General features: G+C 35.2%; 3 protein-coding genes across 8 annotated transcripts in view; 1 reads left to right on the forward strand and 2 right to left on the reverse strand.

Moving 5' to 3' along the window:
• LOC107041281 (clathrin heavy chain) overlaps positions 1–1,837 on the forward strand; it is a gene marked incomplete in the record, with an annotated part of 16,301 nt that extends 14,464 nt beyond the window's left edge. Inside the window, 1 exon segment of the mRNA XM_015261760.1 lies at positions 1–1,837.
• On the reverse strand, positions 939–8,601 carry LOC107041282 (ribonuclease P protein subunit p29). Of its 6 annotated transcripts, none has more exons than XM_015261762.2 (5): positions 8,536–8,601; positions 4,023–4,109; positions 3,818–3,960; positions 3,336–3,732; positions 939–2,043 (listed from the first exon to the last, which is right to left on the reverse strand). In XM_015261762.2, exons 2-5 carry the CDS (start codon positions 4,036–4,038, stop codon positions 1,907–1,909), a joined length of 693 nt encoding a protein of 230 aa, XP_015117248.1. In that variant the 5' UTR covers positions 4,039–4,109; positions 8,536–8,601; the 3' UTR covers positions 939–1,906. The 6 variants fall into 6 exon arrangements, with proteins under 6 accessions (XP_015117248.1, XP_015117247.1, XP_015117249.1 ...); XM_015261761.2 differs by lacking the exon at positions 8,536–8,601 and adding an exon at positions 8,202–8,299; XM_015261763.2 differs by lacking the exon at positions 8,536–8,601 and adding an exon at positions 4,627–4,880.
• LOC107041283 (glutathione synthetase) lies at positions 8,481–21,083 on the reverse strand. The gene is made up of 7 exons (XM_015261766.1): positions 20,835–21,083; positions 15,956–16,722; positions 13,728–14,134; positions 11,826–12,230; positions 10,371–10,590; positions 9,914–10,271; positions 8,481–8,746 (listed from the first exon to the last, which is right to left on the reverse strand). The coding sequence occupies exons 2-7, from the start codon at positions 16,597–16,599 to the stop codon at positions 8,543–8,545; spliced, it is 2,238 nt and encodes a 745-aa protein (XP_015117252.1). The 5' UTR covers positions 16,600–16,722; positions 20,835–21,083; the 3' UTR covers positions 8,481–8,542.
• Between the last annotated feature and the right edge of the window lie 2,723 nt (positions 21,084–23,806).

The raw sequence follows: 23,806 nt of genomic DNA on the forward strand, positions 1-23,806 counted from the left end.
CCCCATTCACTGATTCCTCACGTCAGTTGCCTCTCAGAGAACAATTATTGTCTGTAATTATAATTTCTCCCGTGCAGTAATCAGAAAAGTGAAAGGAGAGATAATGCCGGAAAAAGAATAAATCAATTCGTTGAACTGAAGAATTTGTGTCACGTTACAGTCGATTATTTTCCATTCTGACGAGACACTCAGAGCCTGTGTGAGTATTTCCTCGGCTTATGTACGTATTTTCGTTTGTTGATATATGTATTTATCGATGAGCCGTAAAATAAAAGGAAGAGAGAGAAAATAAACACGAAATTGGAAATTGAGAATTGAAAATAGGGAAAAGCGTCGTGGCATTCTGTGTTAGAAGTACCGTATTTTATGGATCCGCTATCATGATGAATTTTCCTCATTTAAATGCAAAATCATTGGTGAAATATAGCACGATTTATTGTGAAATTATGAATTATAGTGTTGTTATCGTCTCATTGATGTTACAAGTGACGGATTTTTGATTGATGAGATGGGAAAATTGAGTCTTGTGGTTTAGCGTCTAGTGGCAGAATGATGTTTTATATTCCTTATGAACCTCTGGCCCAATGCCCCCCAGCGAGTCTATTAATTTTCCTCTTCAATTGTGTAATTTAATTAGAAATAAAGTAATTGTTTTCTCGTGGTTTATCTGGGTACAGTTGAGTATGAAAGAGTTGTTGATTTCTGAATTTTAGGGCCTATGGAGAATGTTTTGTTCTGAAAGTGTCTTTCCTACTTCATTTTCACTAGTATTTTCTTTTCAAATCCTTTGGTAAATACCCCACAAACACTCACGTAACCAACTAATGGCACCTTTTCTCCCCTCTCTCTCATACTTTTACGTGAAAGTTGAATACAAATGGCATTGACAAATAGAAAATCTTCTCAGTGTGTTTTTTCATGAATTTATTTTGCCCGGAAATACGGATGAGCTTAAAATCACGGTAATAATTTCATTAACGACCGAATCGATTCGACAATTTATTGAATAAACATCGTGTGATAAATCAAGCCCCCACGTGTACCTAATCAATTATCTCAATGAGGTGCACGAATTTATTCATTTACTCTCATCCAATTGGAGATTAAATTATCACATTTTTTTTCTCGTAGTGTATTTTTAAGTTTATTAATTGTATTTAAAGAGATCGTTGGAAGCGCCAAAGGATTATTCTGTCGTAATCTTCGGAGTAAATTATGATGGAGGGAATGAAAGTGTTGGGTAAATGCACTGTTTGTTTGGGTGCATTATTTCTCATTGAGGTTCGCAATTGGTGATAAAAGATAATTTACGACATTCCTAGTGTACGACTTCATCTGTCCCATTTAAAAAAAGTAAAAACGATAGTGAAGAGAATGAGAGAAACCATAGAAATTTGAGTCCCTGAGTTGGGAACAATGAATCGATTGATCGTGCGTTGTTAATGGTATTTATATCACTCTTTTTTTCCCTTGGATATTATGATTTATCAATTCGATAAACTTGAATTTTTATTGTCATTAATATTATATTATATTGAGAATATTGGAAATGAATACAAATGGCAAGTTAAACATGAATGATTGATCATTATACATAAAATATATATAACTATAATTATATTGGTAATTATGTAATATGTAGATATACGTACGAATAAGGTCGTAAAAGAATGAAAGAAATAAAGAAATGAGAAAAAAACAAAGTTGAAAATATTGTAGTTTAATATCGGTTGATGGGCTTTTACCTCGGAATTGTAAAATTGTATTGATTGTATATTGATGTATCGAAGCATGATCCTGATGGCTATCGAAATAAATGACAGCTTCTGAACATTAATAAGGACTCGGGGTGATGCGAAGTTTTATTTTCATCTTTGAGGGGTAATACTCGGGGGTTAGGCGCGAGTTACAATTCTCCTAGGTGATTTGCCTTGAATTTCTTCACTGCGCGCTCGGCTGGCCTTATGCATAATTCTTTTGCGAAGAGTTCCAGGGCTGCTCCGGGGAGGTGAATTTTTATTACTACTACTTCCTTTGGAATTGCTGAAAAAATTAGTGCTTCATATTTATTACGAATTATTGGAGATGTTGATGGAGTCGATGGAAGGGGAATGACGGGGGAGGGGTGGAAGAATCCGTTTTGAATGGTCGATATCTACTCATTAAATGGTACGATTTGGGTGGACAAGTCTCATTTTGAAGTTTTAGAAAATGTTGAACATGAGATAAAAATTGGGGAATTTTACTCTGCGTTTGCGAGCAATTGAAGATTGTTAATTTTATTGCATTCTGTCGGACTTCATTATTTTAAACATTATTTAGATCAGTTATTGTGAAATATCTCGCAATATGAAGGAAGTCTAGAAATTTTCGAGAATATAATTTTTTAGGGGTGGGATTCCTTTACAAAAATGGTATGAAGGAGGTTCCTCGATTCTTTTCACGAATTTCTATTCAGAATTGAAATAAAATAGAGAAGATTGGGGTAAAATGGGGAAATTTTACTCTGCGGTTATCGAGATATTGAAGATTAAACACAGTTGGTTTTATTCCACCCTTCCCGATTTTATGATTTGATCAAGGCTATCCAAGTACTTTGGCTATTTTGTCTCGAGTGAAGTGCTTTTCTACTTTTATAGTCGAACTTTCATTTGAGCCCCATTTGACCACAAGTTTCCGGACTTTTAAAAATTGCAATTTTTTAAAATTACGAATATTTTCTATAAATAATTTATAAACAATTAATGTTCTACCATAAGAATCATTTGTTCGGAATCCTAACAAACTTATTCATATTTAGAATTTTACTAGAAATCGATTTCTCACTTAAAAAAATGTTTACGAAAGTTTAACCAATTTCAAATATTTATTTATAAACAATAAATGCTTGAAAAAATAATAATTATGTGCAAAACGTAATTAGAATCGCACTGAATATTCACGATTTTTTTTCGAACTTTTCTCGCGCAATTTAATTGACAAATTTCATGAATAAATAAAATCTAAAAATTTGTGCAGAGATAATTTTGTAGTTCTTGCATTCCTCTTCAAAAAGGGACTAAATAAAATACGAAAAAATAAGACACAACAGTCAGTCTTTAAAAATTAAAAATTAACAATTAGAAACAGTTGATTGTATTCCATCCTCCCTCAATTATCAGCCCTTGGATGAATTTAAAAAAAATCTCGAAATCAAAGACCACCTAAATATCCCTCTATCCCCATGCCTTCATCTCTTCAATTTCTCTCCAAAAAGGTCTGCATGAAAGCTCGATTATTCTCCCATGACTAAAGAATACATAATGAACTAATTCACCCAGCGAATGAAAACTTACTCTTGATTTTGTCGTCCCTCCCCATGACCCTAAAAGTATTCCTCGTATCCTGCAAAACAATGCCATTGATGCCCACCAAACTGGGGCATTTGGACCTAACAACAGTAACTCTCGCCCCATGAAGATCAGCTCTCATCAACTTTTGATTAGTAATTTCCCAGCGTGAATCCACAGTGCTGCACGCCAACTCCCTGAAAGAACGAATGCCCAGAGCTTGCTGGATATACCCCAGCCATAAATGATTAAGTGGCACAAGGTCCTCGTACTTTAATCCAGTCTCCGAACTGATATTCTTAAGCCCCAACAGTTTTCTCTTTCTGCTGCTCAAGTATTTTCCTTTTTTCGGCAAAACTTTTTTACCACCATCGTGGGACTTCAATTTCCCAAAAATAAACGTCTAAAAGTAATTAAAACAAACTAAGAAAACTCCCAACTTACAACACCACTCTCCGCATTACCACTAGCTGGAACAATGTAACAACCTTTTTAAGTTCCGCCGTAATTTCATTAACATCAGAATTCGGTAAGGAAGTCTCCAGGAAATTCAAAACAATTCTTTCACGATCTTCCGTTGTGGCTGCATGTTTTGTTATCTCGTGTGGCAGGGGTTTGCACAATGACTCTATTAAATTATTCAAATTTATTTAAATTAACTTTGAATAATGAAAATAATACAGTTTACCTCACCTGGTGTTTTCCTCATTATTTTCTAAATATATTTAACCAAATTGTTGTATAACGTCACTGTATACCCGGAGTCCAGGAGTCCAGGCACTGTAAACACAAACACAACCTTAAATTCTGTGGACACGGAACTGTCCGTGCCCTCCATGCCTCACGTCACGTGACCCCTCCTCCCACCCCTCGGCCAATCAAACCCTTCTATGGAAATGCGCTCAGAATACAAACGAGTTCAGACAAAAAAAATTATTGAAATAGTACACAGTACATTATGCACTATAAATATGGGTGAGCATGTCTGTTTTTTCTCTCCACGTGATAAAAAAAACACCCATCACCCATAGTAAATTTTTTTTACAATAGTAGATATTTTTTTTCTCTCTCTCCCTCTCTCAAAACAAAACGTATATTTGCAAGTGGCATTTGCAATGCTGTGTTTTCATTCATTGAAATTGAGTTCCCAGTGAGGGCCCAGTTGAAAGAGAAGAGGCAATAAATAAAACAAGGAAATTAAATCTCATTGTCGCAATGACCCCCACGTAAGGCTCATTTGAATAGAACTAGTGCTCTGGATAGTCTCTCCCTCCTCCCCCCTTCCTCTTCCGCTCACTCTACTATTCCATTCAGCGACCTGTGAAGATTTCTTTGACGCGTGTGCAACCGTTTGTACATTGGACCCCCGTGTATTGCTTGCCCTACTCTCTCTACATTTTCTCTCCGTCTGAACTCTAGCCCCGGCGGCTGCTGCACTTTTTCCCCCCAGCCAGGTGATACTGAATAGATTCCTCGCTGACTTAACAGCCAGGGATTGGATCCCAGACACCGTCCACTTATTTTTTTTTTAAGTAGAGGAGAGGCAGTGGCTGATTTTTGCATTCATGCGGAGACTGAATCATGCTGATTGCTGGTTAATTTGACGGCGAGTCTCTCGAGTCTTTAATTTTAATATTTTTAGGGAGGTTTTGATGGGAATATTGATAGAATTTTCAATTTTATTGCGCAGTGAAAATTTGCGGAATTGGGATATTGAACTTGGAATTTATTGAATATTTAAATAATTTGGGGAATTTTTATCGCATTTTTTCTTGAGAGTATTTGAATTAATTCTTCCTGTGGATCTAATTCAATGTAACTCTTCTGAAAATCATTGATCTAAGAAATTTAACTCAATGAATTTCATAGAGTAATTTTTTCAAGAATCTATTCGAGATATTTGTCGTATTTTCTTTCAATTTTTTCTGCCACTGCAAGGAAAAAAATGAGAACAATTCTTTAATTTTATTTTACTCTTTACTCTTGTGATTATTGCTGATTGCTATTTAATTTAGCGTCGTCTCCCTCTTGCTTCAATTTTAAAATTTCTGTGACTGGTTTTCACGAAAATTTCGGGATTTAAAAATTGGATATTTCATTGGTTTTCGCATAATTTAAGAAAAAATTAATGAAAATTGTTCATTTGAGTTGAATTATTCAGTGAAAATTAGGGAAATTTGAATGAATGTATTCTTGAAGTTCAAATTTCTTTAAAATTCACATAAATTGTGGATTTTTTTTCAAGTCTCTTTTTGAAGGGAGTTGAATAAACTGTAATTCTACCTGAAATTTCAAATTCTATGGGGCTTTTCTCTTCAAATTGAATTCAATTTCAGTTTTCTAAAAATGATTAACCCTTTAGATTCAATTTTTTTCATTTAAATCTATTTACGATATTCGCCAAATCAGTTTTTATCTTCTTTTTTCTTTCTTTGTTTTTCCCCGGCCAACCTGAAGCAAAAAAAATTGACTTTTGTAATTCGTGCATTCAACCAGAGATGTTGATTGCTCTTTAATTTAGCATCTCTCTCTTTCGTCCTCGGGATTGAAGTCACATTTTCCATGGTTTTTGCATAATTCGACAAAAAATAAATAACAATCGTTAATGATACTTCAATGATTCAGCGAAAACTAGCCCAATTAAGATGACTATATTCTAGAGTTTTAAACTCATTGTAAATTGACGTAAATTGTAAAATTTTCATCTCAATCTCCTCAAAATTACTTAAATCACCGTAAATACTCAACCGTAAATTACCATTCCATTAAATTAAGATTTTTGAGACTGAGAATATCAAGAATACCAAGACATTCGCCAAACGAATTTTCCTCTCCTTTTTCCAACTCCCTAACCTTCTCCCGAGAAAATAAACAAAAAAAACTCCTGTAACTCTTGCATTCATCCAGCGACTGAATCATGCTGATTGCTATTTAATTTAGCCCCAACCCTCTCTCGTCTTTGATTTAAAAAAATTTAAAAACCCCCTCGAGAAGATTCAAGTTATGAAAAAATTTTAGCTGCTGAAATTAAAGAGAAATGAAATCACACCTGCGAGATATTGAGGGTTTAATGAAAAAGGTGACGCAAAAGAGAATTCCTCTCGCCAGAGGGAAAAATGTGATAAAGGGGCAAAAAAAATCCATTTCCGCTGGCTTCCACTATTTTTCTGTTTACAACGTGAATGGCGTTATTTTCCGGTAAATTTGCCACGAGATACTCCAATACCAGTTCATTCAATACAAACTTACAAAGTTAGCTGCTGTATTATACCCAACACAAACTCCCGAGGCAGTTGTATTAATCTCAACTTGCTTCACCAACAATAAAGCTTTTCAATTTTTACTTTAACCCCACCACAACGTCATGGCAACCTCTCCACATCGCTGCAACACTGGGTTTCAGCATCAAATCGGATCTTAAAGCTCGGCAATGAAACTTTTCCCTGAATCCCACCTTGTAAACAGTATCGTAAATTTCAAAGAGTTCTTGTAAACTCATCTCCCTTTGATCGTCTCGTTAAAAAACTTTATTCCAACAAAAAGCTCGTAATCATAATCAACTTTTTGCATTGAGATATCCAACACTGTTTAAAACCCCAGTGGCATATTCCATATTTTATCTCCTCAAAACCAAGTCAATGAGTTTTCGCAAGTCTTGCAGGGTAATAAATTTTCAACTGTCTCTGGGGTAAGAATATTCCTCGAGAAACGCTGGCGGAATAAACCCGACGCAACATTAAGATTCTCGCATTTCACTCGGTGCAAGTTGTCTTTAATTATTTTAAGATTATGGGCGAACGTTTTCACTGAAATTTTGGGAAAAGTCGATAAATTGGTGAGAACATCAATCGAAAGTGTTGATTTCAGATTAAGTCTTCATTTTGATTACATTTATTTCTGAGACTATTTGAATTAATTGCGAGTTTACCTGATTCCATACTTTTCCGTCAGAACTAAGTCAGGGGTTTTCTGGGATAAGAATATTCCTCAAAAAATGTTGGAGGAATAAACCCGAGTCAACGTTGAAGTTCTCGCATTTTGCACTTTTCAACTTGTATTTAATTTTAAAATTATCTGCGAATGTTTCAACTGAAATTAATAGATTGCAGAGTGGGATATTTTACTAGTTATCGCATAATTTAATGAGAACATCAATCAAAAATGTTTCAGGTTTCAGTTTAATTTTTCAGTGAAAATTCAAGTGAATTCAAGTGAAATGAATTTTTGTCTCATTTCTTCTTGAAACTATTCGAATCAATTGCTCAAAACCAAGTCAATGGGTTTCCACAAGTGTTGCAGAATAATAAATTTTCAATTGTCTCTGGGATAAGAATATTCTTCAACAGTCATTGGAGTCAACATTGAAATTCTCGTATTTCGCCCTTTTCAACATATCATCTTCAATTTTGAAATTATCTGGGAATGTTTCCCTTGAAAATTCGGGATTGAAGAGTGGGATTTTCCGTTCGTTCTCGCATAATTTGATGAGAACATCAATCGAAAATGTTAATTCCACTAAAAATTCAAGCAAACGTCTTCACGGCAGGGAATGTCAATTCTCCAGTAAAAATTCAAGGGAATTGTGAAATTATTATCTCATTTCCTCTTGAACCCATTTGAATCAATTGCAATTCTACCCCATCCCATATTTCTCCCTCAAAACCGAGTCACTGGCTTTCCACAAGTGTTGCAGAATAATAAATTTTCAACTGTCTCTTTGATAAGAATATACCTCAAGAAACGTTGGGCGAATAAACCCGAGTCAACATTAAGATTCTCGCATTTCACTCTTTTCAACTTTTCCTCAACTCTTCACCAAGCAAATGGTAATGTTACCAACACCACAGAATCTGTGCTAAAAGTTTTTCCTACCGTTTGTTTTTCATCCATTCGTAATTCTGGTGAACGATAAATTTATTCCGAACGACTCACATTGTCTCTTTGAATTCTGACAAAAGCTTTTTACTGAGTTTCTCGTGCTCTATCACGTGCTCAATGGCAATATATCTTCACTATCTCACCCCCTACCACCACCACCACCACCCCCTCCGCTCGCCCCCTATGCGCTGAGAACAAAAAGAAGTAACGACGAAATAGAGTTACAGTGGGAGCATTAATGCTCGCAAAAACACTGATGAAATTTTGGGGAACAGTCATAAACCTAATTTATTAAAAAAAAACATTCTTCAACAAATTAACTTTTTACATTGGATTCAGGTTACGATGTTAGTCACTGTTACCGCGGATTCCTCATCCTTGCCGAGATAACGATCGAGATAATGAAGCGTTTCGAAAGCAACCTCCACCATGATGAGAACAATAATCATCCATTCTAGTCTGACGTGGTGTCGATCGCTCAGATGAGAGGAGAGGAGCTCCACTAGCTCTACGCAGTGATTTATTTTTTCGTTCATTACCTGGAATCCATGAAGAAACGATTATTATTTATGGGGTTGCGGAGGTTTTATCGGTGGTACGAGCTGGAGTGGAGGATGGCAATTGAATTGTTCGCAAATTCCATGAGATTTTTTTTATTTGCAATATAAATAACGCTTTCTGTTTTGAGTATTATGGGGAAGTGTTCATTTTCTCAATTTCATTATTATAGTTTGTGTGCATTTAATTTGATGCTGTGATTGGCCGTCTGTTGCTGGGTCTTTATGAACTAAAAAGGAATGAAATGAAAATGAAATGTAAATTTGTGAAAAATTCCGGCTGGCGACATTTGTCTTGAAATTTTAGAAAATCTCCTTTTGCAAAATTATATATTCCATTGATTGACTCCTAATTTGGGGAAAATAGCAAAGTAAACTGCGAATTTGGGCCTAATAACTCAGTGAAAATTAGGAAAAATCAGGTGAAAATAATTCTGAATTTTCAATTTCGTGAAAATTCAAATAATTTGTCAAGTTTTTGTGAATTCTATTTAAGAACCTAAATTTCAAAAGTCTTTTCCCATAATTTCGCCAGAAAATTAATAAAATTAATAAAAATTCAGCTCATTTCAATCTAAAATATTCATATTCAATTCGAAATTAAAGCAAGCTGTGAAATTTTAGTCGCTTTTTTACCAGAGAATATTTGTATTTCATTGAACTTTACCTAAATCATGGAATTCCATGAAAAACTCAATAATTCTGGTAAATATACTCTTCAATCTCAAATGAATAAAAAATTCAGCTCATTTTAATCCTACAAATTCATTTCCAATTTAAAATTGAAATCAGTTTTGCAACTATTGAAATTCCCTTCAATTTTCCCTGAAACTTGAAATTTCACGAGTCTCTCTTCCCAATTTCCTAAGAAAATCAACGAAAATTGTTAACTCCAGCTCATTAATTCAGGACAACACATTCTTAATCCTTCAAATGAGTCATGGAAGCTCAAAATTTCATGAAACTATTCCCCTAAATCGAATCCTTCCACGCACGCCCATTTTCCCACCACTATATTCACGATATTCTCCAAATCATCCACAACTCCCTGTGGAATTGAGCTGATTCTTCCTAAATCATCGTTATCTCCAACTCACGACCAATTCCCTGTGCTAGTCCAAGAAACAGAAATAAAAAAATCGAACTTACCCTTGTGCGCTTAGCAATACTGAAGTACCCACACGTCTGCTGATAAAGCGTCTCCAACTCATCATTCTCCCAGTAAAAATCCGGAGTATCAAGTAAATCCGAACTGAGATTAATAAGATGTCTCAATGCGAACAACTCGCCCTGTTTCCTCAGGACCTCCTCCCTCGTCATTTTTATCCTCCTCCCCGCCTTCAAGTCCTCAGTGACAAATTCGATGGAGTCGATATAAGCCTCGAGCGATGCCTCCCATATTCCCAGCTTCACTGATTGAGATATGGCATTTGAAAATGTGTATTTATCCAAACTACTGGCGTCGAGTGCCAAATAGATATCTCCGTCCTTCAAGTGACTCCGTTTCCTGTCAATTTGCAGTTGAGGAGGGATTGAGATATACTAGGGACGAGGAATTAGTTCCAACCGGGGCTCTATAAATGGGTCAGTGCTTTAGGTAACTTACTGGGCTTCGGTATACGTGTAAGACATCATTTCGCTCTCTAACTGCACCAGTGTTGGGGCGTAACTGCTGTCCTCGTATGACTTTAGGAATTGAAGGAGATTACCACTTTCCAAGTCGGGAATGTTCCACATTACTACCGTACCCTCACGGAAAAAGTATATTTCTTTTATTTCATGGTCTATTTCGTACTTTGGCACAGCGTGGATTACATCTGGCAAAGCTGCAAGGAAAATCAATTTTCGATAATTGAGGAGTTATTGGTATCGGTGATGAAAATTTTTCGCTGAAATTTCCGGTGCAATTGTGGAACATTTTTGTCGGCGGGTCCGATGAAATTTTAGGGGAATTTCGCCACGAAAATTCACAATTTGATGGAGACGTCAGGGAGACAGACCATTTTAGGGCAATTATTCAACGGAAATCAATGGAACTCAGGTGAATGAAAGTTCAGGTGAATGTATACGGAAATTTCATTAACTGGTGGGAGGTTTAATTCCATTACTTAAATGGATTCAATTTATTCTTAATTAGATGGTTACCGATGTAATTACCTTGGATATTCTTGTACTGATTGGAAATTCAGGTAATTCCATTAGATTTTCAGTAAAATTTCAAATTTCACGGTTTTGCCTCTCCTAAATTGATTTCGATGCCCTTCTCACGACAATTACTACCAAACTGTCCATGAAAATTTAAAGATGTTTATCCAAAATCGCAAGTATTAAAAAAAATTGATTTTTTTTTCAACTGAGTTATTCCCTTTATCTTGATAAAAATTTCAATCCACCAATCCACGTTTATTATTTAGAAATGGAGTGGAATCTTTCAAATGTTTTCTCTGACCATTCGATTCAGTATAGCTTTGCACATTACCTTCTATTTTTATTTCTATTTTCAGTCTTCTAGTAGGTGAATTATAAATTTCAACATAAATCCCATAATAGCCCGTCAATAAAGCGAAATTTGTTTACTCATTTCTGGCGAGTCTATTGCAAACATTTTTTTAACATCAAAGAAGTTAGATTCATATGTTCTCCTATCAGCCAAAAAAATTATAGAATTTTCCTTGAACATGAAAAAATAAGATTTGCTGAAAATGGCTAAACACCCTTGAGGAATTCCGTCAGTGAAAATTCGTGCTTTGATGAAAAGATGAAGGAAAACTGTCAATTTCAGTTCAATTATTCGCTGGAAATCAGAAGTCAAAATTCAGGTGAATATATTCTCGTATTTCATTATTTGGTGGGATGTCCCAGGGTCTGAGCCTGGGCGATTCAAATCCATTATTGTTTTCTACCACTTCAATCAACATTTCATTTTCCAAACACTCGATAGATTAATCAAAGCACCAGTTCAAATTCAATAAAAATTTATTGCCATCCTTCCCCCCAACATCATACAATAAAAAATCACAAACATTGAATTTCCAGGCGGATCAATCAATCAAGAAGGGGCTGTCAATGAACGCAATACCATTCATCAATCCCCCCTCGTTACACCCATTGAGTTTGGTCCTAAACGAGTGACCGACTTGTTTATTACTGAATATCGTCTCCTCATCTCCAATGATAGTCCCAAAAATGCCAAGTTCCGAGATAACTTGTTTAAGCTGGAGACTGTCAGAACTGCCCGCACGTACGATATAATTCAATTGCGGTGGTGGATGAATTTTATCCATGAGGATCCACGCCAACCGCTCCTGAGGGCTTTCCATAGACTCCAGAAAGGCCCTGATGTCAAGCCCATATATGTTATTGCCCCCGCCCTCTCTCTGTGGCTTGAGAACAAAACGCTCTGGATCTGCCAATGCCATTTCCAGGATTGTATTTTCATTCTCATCCGCTCCCAGTGCGTACAATCCTGAGATATTTGAATACGGAATAAGTACAATGAGACAACAACATTGTAATGACTCGTAATGGTAACACGCTTTATGATCCGCGGACAAAATTTCCACGACAAAATTTCTGCGACAAAATTCCCAAATGAAAAGAAAACTGAAGACAATTTTTCCAGCGACAATTGTATTGTTGACATCTGTTCTGCCAACAATTTATCCTTGGTACATTATATCCGTCGAGAAATTATCCGATATTTCATGTCTTTACAATTTCGGATGGTAAACAGTAATTAGCGAAGGTTCTCAATGACCCCCTCTCTTTTCGTCTTAAGGGGAAACGGAACTCCTGCGTTTATATGAATCTTTAGAATTGTGTTTTCTCGTGCAATTATTATTTTTTATTCATTAAACTACTTCATTGACTCAACAATGCGATAATCGAGTCGATAAAGTAATTTCATAAATAGAAATTAATAATTGTAGGAGAAAACACAATTCTAAGATTTGATGTAGTCAAAGGGGTTCCGTCTCCCCTTAACCCCAGTCTGGTCACCTGACGGGAAAATGCGACTTTAGTCGCGTTCGCGGGAGAGTGCCGCCGTGTTATTCAGGCTCCAGCGTTGCCGAATCCACTCTACACTTCCCGGGCGCGTCTAGCGAGTTCCCAGCAACGTCGCGCAACAGGCAATTTCATTTAACACGGGAAAAAATTGTTCACCTGTTGGAAATAATTTTTTTTTCTCCCAGAATTAAGGATACAATATTGAAAAAAAAATACTAGAATTTTCCAGATACTTCAATTGACGAATTCAATTTTTCTCAAATTTTTCCGGTCAACCAGTCGATGGCAAGGTGAATAAAACGACGTGTTGCGGCAATTCCCTCGAATGATGACCAGTCTAGGGTTAAGAATATTGTATCTTCTTACAATTCTAATGACAAATTGAATTATTTGAAACGTGTTGTAGCCATTTTGAGGCTGTAGAAGCTGTTGTGACGATGTTTTTGGTATCTTCACCGTGTAGTTTAAAAATGAAGCGGAGCGAATGCTTAAACGATTGGAAGTTTAATGCAGTATTATTTGTAATGTTGATTCATTGTCAGTTAATGGTTGCAATGTATATTTATTAACTAATGGTAATAGCGTGCTTCTATGAATGGAGGGGAATTTGTTCGCTGGAGTGGCGGAAGCACTGTAATTGTATGTAAAATGTGAGTTATCGAATTGAAAATTACGAATTAAATGTTCTGCATGAATTCTGAGTTCCTTTTTCTTTTTGGCACTTGACATTGCTTCAGAAGAGTATGAAATTTAGATGAAATTTCCGGAAAATTTGTCGGTGGTTATTTTGTAGCTCGAGACTACCGGATGTGGGGGAAATTGTCGGTGAGAAATTTGTCAATGGATAAATTGTCGTCGGTTATTTTATTTTAACCTCCGTAATGACCCCCACTTAGTAATCATTTCAATGCAAACTTATCCCTTCCTCTTCCCCCTTTTCTTTTTATTCACTTACCTGTGAATATTTCTTTGACACGTAAAACTGTTTTCTCATTTTTAAAGTATTGCGCCAGTACTCCGGGCTTTGCCAATGCCTGCTGAACTTTTTTTGTACCAGCCAGGTGATACTGAATTGACGGTGATTTAATAGCTAGTGATTTCTCTATCAAAAGTCTCACCTCCCACTCCCTCTCAGTTGGATATTGACCCGGTTCGTATCCACATCTGAAGTAAACCACCCCGATTACTCGATTATTTACGATAAGTTCTTTCTTGGGAGTGAGTCTCGCTTCGCTAGCCAACTGAGTCAATGTCCTTCTGATAACTCGGATATTTGGATTCTGGCGTTTTATCTCGAACTCGTGAAATCTCTGATCGCAGATGTTGAAGGAAAAATCCTCGACGATGAATAATATAGCAGCTCTGGAATATTGGGAAATATTGTGAGATGGGATTTTACTTTGTGGTGAATGTTTTGGGTATAGCTGCGGAAGGAAGAGATTTGAGGAGAAACAGAGGGGGTGGAGGGTGGGAGGGATGGGAAGGGGATATTCTCATATTTTTATGGAGTTCGGTGGGTCTGGAGGTATTTGGGAAATACTTTGGGTGGATTTTTCATTATTTCGGGATAAGGGAGGGTTTTCTTCGTTTGCTAATTATTTTGGCTTGGCGATTAGGGTGCAGGAGCAATGTCAGAGGGGCTTCTTGTGAGAAATTTGGTGGAGTTGATTGGGGAGGAAGGGAATAGCGAAGCGATAAAACGGTTTAAGGGGAGACCTTATTAATTCAAAGTTCAGAAATATTTTCTCGTTGACTAGTCCTCAGAGGGATATTATTTCACTAAAAAAAATGATAATCCATCGAAATTTTCAATTTTCTACGTTTTTTTATTTTTTCGATTATCGTGTATATTAAATTGAAGAAGAAAGAAAAAGCATGGAAAATTTCGGGTTGCAGGGACAGTTCAATTTCACCTTGTAAAAAGTCGTCTGAATTTTTAGTTAATGAAAAATTTGCAAGTCCATTCATCTGAATCTTCGTAATTTTTTCCTCATTTTTGCTGAATAATCAAGTTTGTTTTTGTGCGTTTTTACTAACTAAAAATATAATTTGTTGACAATTTTCGAAATTTCAAATGAAAAAATCAAACAAAAATTATCTAGGCACGAAAAAGGCCTCTAGATTTTTCTTTTCATCGCAAAATAATTTGTGCAAAATGTAAAAACGGTAACTTCGTTTTTTTCATCTATTGGTTACTTTTTAAGTATCTTTGCGAGAAAGAAATTTAAGGAAAATAAATGAACTGGTTTTTCTGGGCAGGCGCAAAAAAACAGCTCAAGAAAAAAACGATTACGCACCGACCACGTGCGTGATACATGCAATTTGGAGTGTTTCTCCACGACTGTTTTTCCCTGCGGACTTTTTTTTCGAGATCAATTTCCCACGTAATTAGTATTGTCTCGAAACTTGGTCTTCCGTTCTTTTCATCCGTTATTGCCCGATTCTCTTCGAAGGGGAGAGGTTTAGGGATACCCAAGTAACTTTTACAATTGTCTACTGATAACAGTAGACATCTAGAGATTTTGATTTTGAATCGAATTTGTAAATTAAACTGCGAGGAAAGGGTTCTAAACAAATTTTGAATAATCAACGCTACTCAAATTGTGTTTTGCAATTTTTCAACATTTTAAAAATATTCTCTTCCTATAAATATATAATGGCAATTTTCAATTTGTTTCAAATTGAAAAGTCAATTTTTTTCAATTTCTGGGATTTTTTTTTCGATATGAAATCGATTTAAGGAAAAAATTTGTATTCACAAAACTGCATTATGATTTCAGAAAAAGGATTCTGCGAAATAATTAATAATTAATTAATTATTTCGGAGAAATCACTCATAATAATAGTTAATTGATTCTTCAAAATTATTTAGAAATTCATAACTCAGAAAAAGATGCGATTTTATTTAGATTTTCAAAATCTACAAAGTTTGAATAATAAATCTTTGCAGAATGTTCAATGAGTCAAAGGGAGCTTGGATGAACCTCTGATATTGAACTCTGAACGTTGAAAAGGATTTCACCCAAAAAATCTGAAGTAATTGGATATCCCTACCAGAAATTATCAAACGTTTCCTGTATTCCCCAAAATATTCTCCAAAAACCCTTTCTCAAAACTTTCGTCTCAACCTCCTTAATTCCCCATATATTCGCAAAATAATTTGCACGAATCTCTGATACATACTCCGAGTCATTGTATATCTTCCAGGCATCCACAATTGCTCCGCAAATTCCCTGGAGTGCATTATTATCAGGCAAATATTTCGTTAAATTCTTCAAGCCAAGTTCAGTCAAGATAAATTGATGAAATTTTGTGGTAATGGGTCCGAGCCACGCCATTCCAGACGCCATTGTATTAATCTCCACTTGCTTCCAGCAACAAAAGGGCTTTTGTAAGCTGACATTCCCCTTGCAGCACGAATCAAGCATCAAATCTGACCTCAACAAGCCCAGTGACACTTTTTGAGTGAAACCCTCTTTATAAACGGTCTCGTATATTTGAAAGAGCCTTCTAGTGAATGGATCCACCCTGATGGGACCCTCCAGTGTTTCTTTCAAAAATTTGTAATCATGAGCAACTCGGTGCATCAGTGTATTCAAAATAACCTGGATTTCGCATGCATCCTCGAATTCCTCTCGTGGAAATACCGATGGTAGAAGTGCAAACGGAGCGAATTGGATTATATCTTTTGTTGTATTGCTGGTAGGACGTACACCCATACCATGCATGAGAGCCCAATCCTTGGCTCTATCCACTAGCTCCTCCAACTCCTCCGGATCCAATGGTAAATTCGTGCACGAGGGCAGAAGCCTCTTATCATCATCCATTTTTTTAGATGAAAAAAATATAAATTCTCGATATTCAAAGGCTTCGAGTCAAAGCCGTTGAGTCTCTCTCTATCTACCTCGAACTTACGAATCTCAATCTCTTGTCGAGTGAGTAGATGATCTCTGCAATGCAATGGATTTCCGGAAAATTACGTTTTTGTAGTTCGCTCGGAATGAAATTATTCAATTTATGCGGAGTCAGTGAGTTTTGGTTAAAGTCAAACTTAAGTGCGTGAATTTAATGAATATTAACAGCAATTTATTCCAAAATGAGGGGAATTATTCAGTCTTCGAACCAATTCAGTAGCGAAATGGTAAAACGGTTTGACTCGACTTTTCTCCCAGTCGAGTTTTTGAAGAAAATTTTGGAATCTAAGGGAGATAGCGAAATTTTCGTAATTACATTTGTTGTAGCTTTCAATCGGCTCTACAAAAAAGGTTGTATAAAAAATTTTGCTATCTCCCTTAGATTCCGAGATATTCATTGAAAACTGGTCAATAGTCAAAATTGACTTGTACCGTTGTACCACTTCGCTACTGAATTGATCTATTTATAACAGAAGAAATTGTTAATCCTAGTTGATGACATCAAACGCGACCCTGCGACTTGGTCACCTCCGCGGGGATTCCCCGCCGTGCTATTCAGGCCTCAGCGTTGCCGAATTCCAGCAACGTCGCGCCATAGGTAATTCCATTTGTGCGGAATAATTTGTTTTCTTTAGGAATTTTTGAAATACGTTGTTCGAAAACTGCTATAATTTTTTAGACACTTCAATTGACAAAGTCAAATTTTTTTGAATTTTTCCGGTTAGCCAGTCAATTGTAATTAATCTTAGACTGGTCACCATGCGAGGGAATTGCCGCAACACGTCGTTTTATTTACCTTGCCATCGACTGGTTGACCGGAAAAATTTGAGAAAAATTGAATTCGTCAATTGAAGTATCTGGAAAATTGTAGTATTTTTTTTTTCAATATTGTATCCTTAATTCTGGGAGAAAAAAAATTATTTCCAACAGGTGAACAATTTTTCCCCGTGTTAAATGAAAGTGCCTGTTGCGCGACGTTGCTGGGAACTCGCTAAACGCGCCCGGGAAGTGTAGAGTGGATTCGGCAACTCTGGAGCCTAAATAACACGGCGGCACTCTCCCGCGAAGGTGACTAAAGTCGCATTTTCCCGTCAGGTGACCAGACTAGGGTTAAGGCAAAACGACACACGGCGGGGTTTTCCTCATAGTCTAATTTTTTAGACGCTTCAATTGACGAAGTCAAATTTTTTTGAATTTTTCCGGTTAGCCAGTCAATTGTAATCAAAGAAAAACGACGCGCAGGGTTTCCCTCAAAGGGTGACCAATCTAGGGTTAATTCAGTGCGATTTGAGTTTTTCTCTTCAAATGAACAATATATTGTCCATCAATTGAATAAGATTTCACGAGCTGATGAATTTTCTTCATTTAAAACTCAACTTATTGAATTCATGGGTATCGTATTATTTTGCAAAGAAGAAAAACGTCACATGTCACGGGATACATCATCCATTCTCGATAAAATACGTCAATTGATTCCATCACCGGTCCATCAACCCTTCTGCCAAAAAATTCTGTATGTAAACGTCATTTCATGCTCTATTTGTCAGCCGGTTTCAATGTTCACTTTTTCCATCGGATCAATCTAGTTTCCATTAGTGTGTTCTGAAAGCTCTGGATGAATAAATTTAGCTCAAGTGAGATTAAATCGATGTTGATGTACATCACTTACATCGAAGAGTCTAAAAATTTAATTTGCCAATGACCAATGTACCACTTGAATTGGGTAGAGTATTAATCACACCAGTAGTAATTCGGAATTTGAGAAATTCCATTAAATTATTGAATGCCTAATGACTTATTGCCAATCAGCCAATTGACGTATTTACTACACAAGAAACTCTAATTAATTAAAACATATTTCCCCACGGAGAAATTGAGCCCAAATTAATTGACCGAATTGGCTTGACTGAGCCCACGTGAAACTGTGAAAATTTCATAAAGAAAATAAAGTATTCTATCCTATGAATTGACAAAATGTTAATATTCATTAAATTCATTATGTTCACTTGTTCTACGTTAATCACTATAATTCACCATCGCTTGCATCAAAGATCCAAAAGATATGATTCATCAATCACCAATTTTCGACTAGTACTGAGTACAATATAAGTATCAGGAGTAGTAATGACGGAATTTGTTCGATTTATTTAACGTTTAATGTCCCATTCCCAATAATTAGGCAATGGACGTATTTAGAACAGAAGAAACACTAATTTATCAAAAAATTTTTCCCAACGTACAAATCGAGCCAAAACTAATTGCCCCAATTGGCTTAAGTGAGTAGATGTGAAACAGTGAAAGTAGGTTAAATAAAATAAAGTATTCTAGTCTGTTAATTCACAAAATGTTAATATTCATCAAAATCATTATTGTCACTTGTTCCAAGTGTTTACTGAGCAAAATATAAGTACAAACAACACTAATACAGAAATTTTTAAAAATCATTTGAATAATTCAATGAGTAATATCTTACAGCCAATAATGACATGTAAAATGTGATTGACAAACTGTTAAAATTCCTTAAATTCAGTATTTTCACGTGTCTCACCCGGGTTATTAAAATTTACCATCACTTACATAGAAGATCCCAAAAATGTAATCTATCAAGTAGCAATTTCTGACTAGTACTGAGTAGAATATAATTATCAAGAGTAGTAATCCAGGAATTTTTAAAATCCATTTGAATTATTCAATGCCTAATATCCTACAGCAGGTAATGAGCCCAAATTTATTTTCCAAATTAGCTTTCGTGAGTAGGTGGAAAATGTATTTGACAAAATAATATTGTTAATATTCATTAAAATAATTATTTTCACTTGTTCCACCTTGAGGATATCCAAGTACTTTGGCTATTTTTTCTCCAGTTAAATGCTTTTCTACTTTTGTAGTCCAGCCTCACAGCTTTCATTTGAGCCCCATTTGACCCTAAGTTTCCGGACATTTTGCAAAGATTTTATTATTTAAACTTTGCAGGTCTGAATTTAAATCTTGATATTGAACTGTTAGAAAATTATAAAAATCTGAAGAAATTTTAGAAAGTTTACTTTTGGAGGAAGATTGATGGAATAATTAAAAAGTTGCAATCGTTGAAAATCATGAGCCTTTTCTATAATAGTACATTACGCAACTAGTGCGGAAAGCAGGCGGTTACTCACTCGGGCGGCTGCGCCCGATTCCCGGCTGCGCCGCCCGAGTGAGNAGTATTTTTAATTGAAAAAAATTAATTATAATAATTACAAAATACAATTTTTAAAAATCATTAAGAATTCGCAAAAAAAAGAAAGTTATAATTATAAAAAAATATGATACAAAACGTAATTGAAAAATCGGAGAATATTTTATTTCCATTTTCTTCAAATGTCACATCACCAATAAACTCCTCCTCATCAGTAAATAAATTCTCCTCACTGCCTAACTCTTCATCACTATCAGGAATTATACGATTTTGGCTCATTTTATCTGCTTCGGAAATCACCTTTTCATTTTTCAGTCATTCCATGTATTCACTATTCGGAGGTTAGATTTCCTTCCTTGTTATTCTCTTTTAATAGGTGATGCGCATGCGCGTCATGCGTTAGTTCGGGTTTCAGTTGACTATAGTCAACTGAAACCCGAACTAACGCATGACTATAGTCAACTGAAACCCATGCGGTTACACGCACGTATCATATAAATAATTTATAAACAATCAATTTTCTACCATAAATATCATTTGTTTGGAATCGTAACAAATTCATTCATATTCAGAATTTTACCATAAATCGACTTCGTGCCTAAAAAAAAAAGGTTTCCGAAAGTTTAAACAATTTTAATCATTTATTTATAAACAACGAATGGTTAAAAAATAATAATTCTTGGCAAAATGAAATTTGAATGATACTGAATATTCATGATTTTTTTCAAATTTTTCTCACGCAATGTGATTGACAAATTGGATGATTGAAAATAGTTGAATCTATAGTGTGATCTGTACCAAAGGGTACAAGATACTTGGATATCCTTAATCACTAAAATTCACCATCACTTGGATCAAAGACCCCAAGAATGTAATTTATCAAGAACCAATTTTCTCCCAGTACTTCGTAGAATATGAGTATTGACACTAGTGAATCACAGATGAAAAAAAAAACGCCAAGTCCTGTACTGACCTTCCAGCGACTCACAGACAGTCTCTAAAGATCCAAGCGTCTCCAAATGCTTTCACAAAAATGCTTCCGCAATGAACAATTCCGATAAAAGGTTCTTAAAGCTGATATGATCGCACGATCGACTATGTTGAACTCTAGGCGATGCTATTGCCACTGAATAATTGATTGAATCAATGACAGGAGAATCGAGTGTTTGTTTTATTCTCTCACTAATGCCTTCGTTATATACCGAGTGCTGACGCTGGGTCCTCAGCCCTACGCACGCAATTATCGTGGATTGGTCGAGAGTATAGGAGATACCCTCTCCCGCGTGGCGACACACGGTTCGGTGAATTAATGATAGTAGTATGGCTGTTACTGTGCACACGAAAATTCGACGAGATTAAGGATATCCAAGATTCAATCATTTTCAATCATCAAATTTGTCAATTAAATTGCGTGAGAATTCGACGTCATTTAAATTATATTTTGCACAGATTCATCATTTTTTTCAAAATTCGCTGTTTACAAATGAATAATTGAAATTGTGTGTGCGGTTTTAGGCATGAGATTTCTGGTAAAATTCTGAAAAGGACTAAATTTGTTACGATTTCAAACAAATGATTTTTACAGTGGAAAATTGATTGTTTATACATTGTTTATAGATGCTCGTAATTTTCGAAAATTGCAATTTTTAATTATTTCATCAATCTTCTTCAACAAGTAGTCGTTCCCATTTTTTTTTCCAGATTTTTAAAATGTTTCCCAACGGTTCAATATCGAGATTCAAATTGAGACTTGCGAAGGTTACATAATAAAGTCATTGTGAAGTGTCCGGAAACTTAGGGTCAAAACGGGCTCAAACGGAAACTCTGATGTTCGACTACAAAAGTAGAAAAGCATTTCACACAGTACAGACTACTCTATAGATTCAACCATTTTCAATATCTGCGTGAGAAAAATTTGAAAAAAATCATGAATATTCGGCGTCATTTAAATTGCATTTTGCACAAAATCATAATTTTTAAAAATATTCGCTGTTTATAAATGAATAATTGCAATTGTTTAAACTTTCGGAAACCATGTTTTTTCAGGAATGAAATGGATTTCTGGTAAAATTCTGAAAATGAATAAATTTGTTACGATTCCGAACAAATGATTTTTATAGTGGATAATACATTGTTTACAAATAAATGATTTCATTTATAAAAACTGCTCGTAATTTTCAAAAATTGCAATTTTTAATCATTTTATCAATCTTCCTGCAAAAGTAAACTTTCTAATTTTTTAAAAATATTTTCCAACGGTTCAATATCGAGATTCAAATTCAGACCTGCAAAAAAGTATTAAAGCATTTCACTGGAGAAAAAAACCGCAAACTGCTTGGATATCCTTAAGAGGAAGAAGTAATCGGCTAGTTTCAAAATTCGGAAAACGATGCGTTGGTATTGATGTGTTACTTTCACGTGGAAATGAAATTTGTCTGCAATATCCTATGTTCATGCTCGTTGGAATTAATTATATTGCATTATGCTGAGAAATAGGAGCACAGGGGGATTAGATTTCGGGGGGGAGATATGAGTGCGACGGGCGAATTTCTGGCTCGGCGTCATAAACCGGAACTGCAAGTATCTGTTTTAAGGGGATGAGGACGATTTCGCGGTTGTTCGGAAATTACTTGGATTTGGGATATTGTTTGGTCAATGGCATTGAGTCGATGTGACTCCATATCACTTAATGGAGTTGGCGTCTTTGCTGCTGAATTGTTGGAAATCTTTGGTTTTCGGAATAGAGAGACTTGGGCGAACATTCTTTTATGTTCTTTATTATTTTTCAAATGTTAGGAACTATCGCAATAATTCTGTTCCAAGTGGGAAATAATTCTTAATACGAAGGGTAGATGACAATTCTGGAAAAATTACACTGACAAAAACAAAGATTTTTGAGAAATACGTCTTTACTTATATCAAGAAATTTCTGACTTGAAAATTTTCAAGAGTAAAATATCTTGCACTAAGAAAATAAAAACTTTCGTCAAGTAATTTTGTACTTGTACTAAAGACGAGGACAATTTCTTGATGACAAGAAAGCCATTTCTCAAACCAAATAAAATGGCATTAATTCACTTTATAGTTTTTCAGCCTCAATTCTAGAATATTTTAATGCAAAAACCACTTTAATTGATTTGAGAACTCGTTTTCTTGATATGAAGAAATTATCCTCATCTTTCGAACAAGTACAAAATTTCTTGGCGTAAGATTTTTTTTAGTGTGAGACATTGTGCGCTTGGTAATTTTCAAGCCACGATTTTCTTGATACAAGTAAAGAAGTACTTCTCAAAAAACACTTGTTTTCTCAGTGTAGATCTTAAATTCATTGAGCAATTCGCCCTCCGAACGAAATAATACAATAAGATTTTGCGTTTCAATGGTCAATGGTATTCAGATAATTGGAGGTCTCTCACTGAATTATTAGAAACAATTTTTTTCAATCCAGAAAGTTGGATCAACGTATTTTTGTTGTTGTTAATTTATGCACTATTATGAATTATTGCAGTCATTTTATTTCTGACTATTGAGAACTTATGAACATTTACATAATAGGTAGATAAAAATGCGAAAAAAAAATGATATGAATTGTGAATTCATCGAGTAATTGTCTTTTCAAAAGAAACAATGGAATCACTGAATTTCCAGGGAGAATGAGTTGTTTGTTCTCAACGGACAATAGTGATCGTTTCTCCAAAAATACAAGAGTATGTATTTTATTATTTTCTGATGAAAAACAATGAATATCAGAAGAATAAGGACACCATTAACGAAATACCATGTAACATTAAAAATCATTGCGGTAATTCTATCTGAAACCGATTAGAATTGATTCATAAACCAAAATACAGATAAAAACTAAAGGAGAACGATATGAGTTTTATTCTTTTCCCGTTGAAAATGAGAGAAGTCAGAGGGGTAATAAAAACATTGATTAAATGTCAT

This window comes from Diachasma alloeum, unplaced genomic scaffold (assembly GCF_001412515.2).
Source record: "Diachasma alloeum isolate Michigan unplaced genomic scaffold, Dall2.0 Dall_scaffold_00360, whole genome shotgun sequence".
Classification (NCBI taxonomy): Eukaryota; Metazoa; Arthropoda; class Insecta; order Hymenoptera; family Braconidae; genus Diachasma; species Diachasma alloeum.

What these genes read in the sequence shown, in the direction of transcription:
- LOC107041282 (XM_015261762.2), bottom strand. An exon ending in TTACGGCGGAACTTAAAAAG is followed by an intron (nt 3,733 to 3,817) that starts GTTGTTACATTG and finishes AATTACTTTTAG; the next exon opens with ACGTTTATTTTTGGGAAATT. An exon ending in GAGGGACGACAAAATCAAGA is followed by an intron (nt 2,044 to 3,335) that starts GTAAGTTTTCAT and finishes TAATTTTTTCAG; the next exon opens with CAATTCCAAAGGAAGTAGTA.
- LOC107041283 (XM_015261766.1), bottom strand. Translation starts at nt 16,599, where the DNA reads ATGGATGATGATAAGAGGCTTCTGCCCTCGTGCACGAATTTACCATTG. An exon ending in AAGATATACAATGACTCGGA is followed by an intron (nt 14,135 to 15,955) that starts GTATGTATCAGA and finishes CCAATATTCCAG; the next exon opens with AGCTGCTATATTATTCATCG. An exon ending in GTATTGCTAAGCGCACAAGG is followed by an intron (nt 8,747 to 9,913) that starts GTAAGTTCGATT and finishes CATGGATTCCAG; the next exon opens with GTAATGAACGAAAAAATAAA.